The sequence below is a fragment of the Perca fluviatilis genome, chromosome 11 (assembly GCF_010015445.1).
Source record: "Perca fluviatilis chromosome 11, GENO_Pfluv_1.0, whole genome shotgun sequence".
Classification (NCBI taxonomy): Eukaryota; Metazoa; Chordata; class Actinopteri; order Perciformes; family Percidae; genus Perca; species Perca fluviatilis.
This window is the reverse complement of record NC_053122.1, coordinates 34,638,847-34,647,512: the sequence shown is the minus strand read 5'-3', so window position 1 is coordinate 34,647,512 and position 8,666 is coordinate 34,638,847. Positions and strand designations below refer to the sequence as shown.

At 41.4% G+C, this 8,666-nt stretch overlaps 1 protein-coding gene across 5 annotated transcripts in view; it reads right to left on the bottom strand.

The window, feature by feature from the left end:
* pde4ca (phosphodiesterase 4C, cAMP-specific a) overlaps window positions 1-8,666 on the bottom strand; it is a 67,345-nt gene that overhangs the window by 44,108 nt on the left and 14,571 nt on the right. The window contains exon 1 of one of the 5 annotated variants that reach the window (XM_039815070.1): window positions 601-1,832. The exons of the other annotated variants lie outside the window; for them this stretch is intronic. Coding sequence (XP_039671004.1) covers window positions 601-674 — 74 coding nt within the window. The 5' untranslated portion in view covers window positions 675-1,832. Of the gene's footprint in view, window positions 1-600; window positions 1,833-8,666 lie in introns of those variants that run through there. 5 annotated transcript variants of the gene reach the window in all.

The following is an 8,666-nucleotide window of genomic DNA, read 5'->3' as shown; positions in this document are numbered from 1 at the left end:
TTCCATCTATATGGTACACTCAGACTGGGGCCTGAAACATCAAGAGTACACAACACCGACACAATGGAATACGACCGTTAACACAGCAACGCAGCGGCAGTGTCAAACAATTCTTTCATCAGCTGATTATATTTCACGTACTATCACACACAGTGTTTCCTTTTAGGATTTTTTTTTTAGCAGTGGCGGCAAGTCTGTCCGAACAACAACATTGGGCCCGTCCAGTTTAAACCCAGCCCAATGACCTCTGAATAGTTCTACTTGTTGTTAAATTGCAATGTGAGTGGCAGCCAACGGTGCATTATGTCGGCAGGATAATTTAAAAGGCAACCGCAACTACCTTTTTTGTACAGCCCTATTTCTGATACCGTGGTGGCAGAAATTTTGCCATGGTGGGCCGCCACTACAAAATCAACATAGAGGAAACACTGCTATCAAAGGCAATAACAGCTACTTGCTACTTGCTAGATAAAGAAACAAGTGAAAACAGCTTCCCATACCTCCTGAATATCTGCAAACACATGTATTATGTTGCTATCGCCGCACGTCAGCGACTGTTATCACAATCACAAAGCTCTCAACACACAACCGTATACATACCCAATGCACGAGTGCCTGCGGGTGGAGAAGTTGCCGTGCATCTTCCTTGAAAAGCGGGAGTCTTTGTTCATCATTTTATTGGCGGTTTGAAAAGAGTTAGGACGGGTTCAGAGGGACATCAAAATAGCAGGTTTGGGAGGCGAGGGATAAACAAAGTGAACTTCTGTGGCGCGACCAAAACCCCCATGCTGTCATGAATCGGAAAGGAGAGCTGTTCACATTCCTTTATGTTGTCTGTGGCCACAAGTTATATGTGACAGGTCCCTCTGAAAGGGTAATGCAGGAAGGTCCAAGAATGACAAATGTAAAACAACACCAATATGCAAATCACAAGAGTCTCATCAGCTGCACCTGGTACGAGCAAAGTCGAAAGGAATACAGGGCTGCTGGGTATTCTCTGTATTTATAAGATAAAGGTTGTTAGCTAGAAGCTATTTCCAGCTCAGTGCAGCATCAATGGATCAAAGTGCATCAAACTGGAAATTCAATTTGCGGTTCAGCTTTTGGTCCCGGTGTTAAGGATATGTCCATGTGTTTTAGTGGAAAAGGAAGATTCAATAAGGTTCAGCTCAGCGTGTGTGTGTATATGTGTTGTGTGTGTGTCGTGTGTGTGTGTGTGTGTGCGTGTGTGAAGAGCCTAAAAAGGCAACAAGTCTTGACTGTTAGCCGATCATCTCACTGACAGTGAAAATATGGGGCTGAAACAAATTTAGGTGGAAATGAGTGTGGTATCGGCTGTCAGTGCTCATCTGGGACAACTTCCTTATTCGTTCTCCTTTCAGTCCACCACAGACTTGCCAAGACAAACGCTTCTCTCGTGTGTTTTTTCTCTCTCCACGTACTCCTAAATGGGAAACAGAAAGCTTGAGTTCTTCCAAATGAGCAGGCAAAGAAAATTCCTCAGCAATGGCCCAAAGGTATTTTTCTGTCTCTAAAAATCAGGTCCAACAAACTTGAGACAAAGATGTCCATCAGAACATTGGGTTGCCTCTGTGATGCTGCACCACCAAACAGACTGAGCAGAGTTATTCTTAGTGGGGGGAAAAAAGTGAGCTGGAAAGAGTGTTATAATCCCATCAGATGCTCTCTGGAGTGGGCCGTCCCATGTAGTCCCTGTCAGTGGGCTATAACTGACTTCTGGTATCTCTTCTCTCTTCTCTCTTGAGAGTGGTGGGACCAAATTCTGGCTTAAAACAACAAACAACAACAACTCTATCTCCCCTGAGAGAGAGAGTGAGTGAGAGAGACAGAGAGAGAGAGAGAGAGAGAGAGAGAGAGAGGGATATGGTGGAGGGAGAAAGAAGGGGTGGGGTGCTGGGCGGTTGAGAGAGAGAGAGGAGAGAGAGAGAGCAAAAGAGAGAGAGAAAGGCAGAGCGAGAGCAAATTACAAGAAGAGAAAGTACAGAAAAAGTGGACAAGTTTGAACAGCACTGGGGTTAGAGTGGGATGAGTAGAGCTGAGGTGAAAGCGGAAAAGAGGAAAAGAAAGAAAGAAGAAAAAGTGCTATATTACAGTCTTACAAGTACAAGTTTTTTTTTCTATGAGAGTGTGTACAGTTTTCGTGTCACCAGCCTGCCTCCATGCCAGCAGTAACAGTAGTTCACCGGTCAATCAATACTTCAATATTGTGTGTAATTCAATTTTCCTTTTTAATATTGACTTCTCCTCTCATGCCACGATATAATCCATCTGATTCGCACAATATCCTTTTTTACTGTTAAACAAAGATTTGGTGTCGTCAAATTGGTGACTGTGAAAATACTAAAGACAACACATGATTAGAATGGAAGGGCATGAGAGGGAGGAAGAAGACAGGAAGTGTCCATTACAACACATCTGAGGTTTATTACTGTCCATGACAGACCGGCCATCAGGGAGGTCAAAGGGTACAGATGACACCGGCCCAAGACCCAGACGGGCCTAGCCTGGCTCCGCCCTCCTACGTACTTCCGTACAGTTTGGTAAATTGACTGGATAGTCTCGCTGTTTCCCTTCCTGCCTGGCTGTCCGAACGGCTCGCGTGAAAATAGACCTGGCGCATATCTTTAGCAGAGCGGAGAGCCGCTTCACGCTTCTGGGACGCGCCGCGCTTCAGCTGGTGGTTTATCAAGCATTGACTTGAATGCCGTCGATTGCTTGTGGGGGTCGCAACGCAACCAGAACGCAGGGTAGACGTGCTAGGTGGAAAATAGGGGTAAGGTTGACCCTTAATTCGGAGTACAACAATTTACTTACTGACTTATGTATTTCACCGACAATTCAAGTTAAATGTATTTACATGATAAATAAATGTATTGTTATCATTAAAACACATTTCAACTTGTCATCTGACACAATGTTCACAATAACAGATGGCTGCCAATGTAAAGATGTAAGGTGAACTGCAGCCTGACCAGCTAAGCCAAAGTGCCTCACTACAAATCAAGGGCTCAGAAAAGAAAAGACCAGAGAGAACAAGAAATGAATGAAGAGTAAATGTATTTGGTCACTTGTGATTTGATCTTATGATGTATTGCCTTGCAGTCATTTCTTCAGTAATTGTTTGATTTGACTTTTCTCAAATTATTCATTGGAGGGCCTTTTTCCTCTCCTTGTTTTGTTTTAAGGTAAATGAAGGAATATAACTGCATTTCGATTTTCAGACCTCTGCTATTTAATCTTTACATTCTCCTGTTTCCTGATATTATCAGGGTTTAATATCACATGTACGCAGATGACATTAATGTATATAGCTGTGTCACCAAACAAATACAGTTCAATAGACTACCTGCATCAAACAAATTACCCTAGTAGATGGATGTTTCAAAACGTTCTCCACTTAAATGAGGACAAAACTGAATTTATTGGTTTTGGGGCCAATGAAGAAAGACTGTGTCTGTGCTCACCTTTATAATCTGTCCTTAAAGAGTAAAAAATTGAGCTAGAAATCTCTGTGTTATCCTGGATTCAGACCTACATTTCAGTAGTCACATTAAATCACTAACAAAATCTTTCCTTCTACCACCTTAAAAATATTGCAAGGATTAGGAACTCAATGGCAAAACATGATCTAGAGAAACATGTATGTGCTTTTTATCTCTAACACGCTGTACTACTGCAATGGACTGTTCAAAGGTCTGTCTAACGAAATCAATCAGACAGCTTCAGCTGATCCAGAATGATGCTGCCAGGGGACCAAAAAAGGCTCAGCATAAAACTTCAGTTCTCAGATCACTACATATGCTACCAGTTTCTCACAGAATCAAATTTAAAATGTGTTTGTTTCTCCAATACGAACCTCTCAGACCTCTCAGGTCTGGCTGTTCCCAGTGTCAAATCTAACCAGGCCGAAGCTGCCTTTAACTTCTGTGCTGCTCACATATGCAACAAATTGGCAGAAGAGCTAAGACTTGAGACAATGCTTTCAAATTCAAGCTAAATACCTACCTTATTTATCGTTTGTTTCTTCTGCTTTTACCTGTGTAATTGGTGCGACGTCATGGCCCCGTGAAGGGCGAAGGTTATTTAGGGACACCGGTAATTTGCGCTCCCCCCCTCTCTATTTATCTATCGGTCCGCAGAATCAGGAAGTGCATCGGGGTGTACATGTGTGAAGGCCAAACATTTTGCCTTGCGGTAGGTGCCGTGTTCATTTAAACATCTACAGCATGTAACATGAGGGTGTGTAAGGAAAGTTGTTCAATTAGGAAATGCATTTGTTTTCATAGAGTGCAGAAGACTGCAGTGACGGAAGACAGGTTGCCGTATAGGCGCGATGTAAAACAATTCCAGTCAGCTGTTTCGATAAGCTCAAACTTGGAGCGGAGATAATGATTGTAAGCTACGAACCGTGAAATGTATCAAATATAGCAGAATGTACTTACGAGATGTTCAGTGTATTGTCTTTGTTTTTCCTTTTTAGTATCGGCCATCACGACATTAAAACATGCTGCTGGTCTGAATGAAACCTCAATGACTTAAAGGTACGGCATACTGTCTGACCATTCTATGAAATACATTGTGTCCTAGAATATGCTGAAAAGTATATGCTAAAAGTAATATTGTCTTGATTTTTTTATAGGACTGTCTTCGAGTGCAATATTGACTGTCATTGTTTTTTCCCACATTAATTTAGAGTAACGGGCATTTATTTATATAATTTATTTTCTTTCTTAGTTGGGTTTGTTCTATATCGCTGTTCTAGAGTTGGTTATAGGCTCAGACATAGCTTTAGAGACCCCTTATTGCCTGCTTGTGTGGATTGAGGTGTTAAGTCTTCTATTATTCCCTGCATGTAGTGAACAATGAATGTGTGGGTTTTAAAGTGTGCAGTGGTATTTTCTTCTATTGGAACTCATTGCTCTTTTATTGTTTGTATTGGGTCCTAAAACATATTAATAGCCTCTAAATTATTGTATTATTGTAAAGTGATTGTGTTGGTGCCATTGCACTTTCCCCCTAAAGTCGCTACTGTGTAGCTCCACGCTGGCGCTGTTGGCCTTTTCCTATTAGTGTTTTTAATTCATGCGGACTTTGTGAATAAACTCAATTTATATTTTGTAACTGGCCTCTCATCCTGGTTTGTTCTGGACACATACCTGTTTCCCGCACTACACCTGTGTAATCTGTACATCACTTTGGGTATGAAATGTGCTATATATATAAATTTACCTTGCCTTATGTGATTTTTTTTTTTTTTCAATAAGTGACTTGACCTTTGAGTATACAGAGCATGGCCTAGATGGGTCGATAACACTGGGTTTGGAAATGGTTGTTAGAGACTCCATCTCTGTCACTACGAGGCTAATGTCCAGGAGCTTATTTGAAATTGCCCGAGTTGGTGGGTTAGAGTGGAGGGTGGGTGGTGATAAGAGGCTTAATTTAGAAAATGTTGTCCCCCTGTCCATAATTCCTGGCCTGGTCCATGATAACCATCAAGTTAAAGTCTCTATTCTGAAGCTGGGCCTCAAAGTGCTTAGTGCATAGGTACTTGAAAGTATATTGTATATGTGTGTGTATATGTTGTAACTAATGTTTTCTGTTCTTTTGGGGCCGTATATGTGTTACCGGACATTATATATTTAAATGTTTGATAAATAGCGGTGTCTTGTAATGCCATGCGGGATGGGCCAAATGATTGGCATGATACAGATTAATTAACTACTTTGGGGTAAAATACAAACATGAATGTAACTGATGTTCTTGAAAAAATGTATCTGCATATTTAATTTTGCTACTGTGCAGATTTAGCCCGTTGTCTCTATTATTCACCATCAGCCAGCATCATGTTGAGAAAAAAAAGCTGCTAACAATAACTATAATAACTAACAATAACAATAACTGCTATTCAAACAACACGTTTTTTTACACCATCTTTTTAAAACCTCCTAAATGTACAGTCCCTACCCAGTCACACACCAGCCTTTGAATAATATCTCTTTCCTCTACTCTGACTCATTACAGAAACACATCCCTCTGATGCTCTATGCCTTCATTTCACAACATAGCAGCCTCTAGTGGGAAAGAACAGGAAATGCAATGTTTCATCCAGAGAATGTGTCTTGAACATAACCCGTTTTTTTGTTCTACTACTAGAACTGTACAATTTGATCTGAGTGAGAGAGGGAGTGCTGATCTGAGGTTATTTCTTCAGGCTCATTTTGACATTTTTTTATTTAAATAATCCCAAACTACTATAAAATGAATACATTTAAATGTAAAGGTCCAATATGTAATATATTTACTGTAATAAATCCAAAAATGACCCCAATGCGTCATCAGATATTACGGTCAATGCTAATGCTTTTTCTGACAACAATGCTAATGCCAGTATTTTCTCCTTTTGAAATTTCCGTTCCGTGACGGAATTTCCGTTTGTGTTTTGGCCTGCGTGTTGTTATCAACGGCCCAGTTTGACAGCCAGGCCGGGTTGCCAGATATACCTGTAAAAAACGTAAACCCAGCGCGCTACAGCTGTAACGGTAGTACAGCCATGAAAGCAGCAAACAAACAAACCCGATCAACAGAGATAAATTCTACCCGACCTAAAAAAACGTAATGTTTCTAACAGTTGCGTGACCAGAGACGTAACAAACCCCGGGTAAATATTGGAAATGTGGGCGCCCGGATAGCTCAGTTGGTAGAGCGGGCGCCCATATATAGAGGTTTACTCCTCGACGCAGCGGGCCCAGGTTTGACTCTGACCTGCGGCCCTTCGCTGCATGTCATTCCGCCCTCTCTCTCTCCCCTTTCACGTCTTCAGATAAAGGCCTAAAAATGCCCAAAAAATAATCTATAAAAAAAATATTGGAGATGTATTTAGAGCCCAAAAGGATGCCGAGTTGGCTCATTTTCTCCTGAACAGGTAAGCATTAGCTTCAGGCTAATTTATCACGGCTACAAGGGACGGGCAATTGAGACAGCCAGTAAAGTGAACCCGACTGGTCCTGGCTAACGCCGCCATGCTAACCCTGCTAACTGCTAACGTTACCGGAGGACCAGGCAAGCGGGCCACGGCTGTCTACAACGTGTAGCCTGTTCAGCGGCCGTAGCCGACAACGGTGAGGTATTTTAAGCCACGAGAGGGAGGCTGTAAATCGGAAAGAGAGAACCGTGAGTTTGCACTGTGTTTAGCGATTGTTGCCGTAATTCTAAGCCAATAAAGTGTGTTCGGTCGGGTGAAGAGGACGGCAAGGTAGGGTAGTGGTATGTTTAACGGTTCCTACTGTAATTCTAAGCCGATGAAGTGTGTCTGTCTGTCGGGTGGAGAGGACAGCGAGGTTGTTGTGTTTTTAGCGGTTCCTACCGTAATTCTAAGCCAAAAAAGTGTGTCTGTCAGTTGGGTAAAGAGCTCCGCGTGAGCACAGGCTTTTATGATTGTCAATATAGCCAGCATGTAACGTTAGCTACTCCGCTGTGCTGTGGAGTAATGTCTGGCTATGTGAGACTAGCGTCTAGCAACATTGTTGAGGATGCTGCGGTCTCAGCCTGGTAACCAGCGTGAACTTCGAGTCTGGGGAGGAGGGGGGGCGGGGGAGACGACTCTCTCCAGTATTTTGAATTTGTACTGCAGTAACTATTTTAAACACTAGCTGTGAGTATTACATATTGGACCTTTAAATAAATAAAAATATAGTATAGTTTGAGATTATCACTTTAAAAACCTTAAAAGGCTGCATGAAGAAATGTCACTGATTTATACCTGGACACCACATGATTTTCTAAAGATTATATTTTAGATAATATTAGTATTATCTAAACAAGGACTAAACATATCACTGGTTGCAGAAAGTCTTCCACGGTCCTTTTCTCACACGTAAATTATTTTAGATTATATCACACAAATCCATGTTTTTTTTTCTACTTTCTTTCTATTGTTTTACTATTGTGTTGTCATATATGGTGATATGTGTTGCAGTTTAGTTGCTAATATTACCTCTGCTGTATCCACCTTAGAAAACAATACTCCTAATCGACTACAGATTGTCCATCAAATAAAGGGATGATTATTGTGTTTGTTTAAGTTCTTCTATTCTTTTAGAACATTTTCAAAATGTATCAATGAAAGACATAATGAAACAAAACTGTCCGTCACCAACGTTTCTTTTGCAAAAAAATATATAAATTTGACGTGGTGTCTCTGGAGTGGAAAAAGAGGCTTAATCAACTAAGACAGTAAGTGAAAATAACTTTGCAGGTATGTTCTATATTTGGGCTGCCTGCGACATTTATTTTCCGCTGGACCCCCAGTTTGTTTAATTCCTCCTCCTTGCCAGCCATCCTGCAATAACTCATGTCCATGCATTTACTTCAGCTCAGACATTATGGGACATTGCACATACCCTGCAGAGGGACACTTCCAGTGGCCTGACCTCGGGGGCTGTACAACATAAAAACTCTGACATGTTGAATATCTGCAGGCATCTGACTTTCCAGATTGAGCCTTGAAATCCACTTGACTGGACTCTTGCCCTCTAATATTTAGATTTTCAACAGACACACCGAAATTAATGAAACCGTTTTTGAGCGTTACAGTAAACTTTGGAAAAGAAATGTGTCCCAAATCTCCTATTAGGAGACCATTAAAC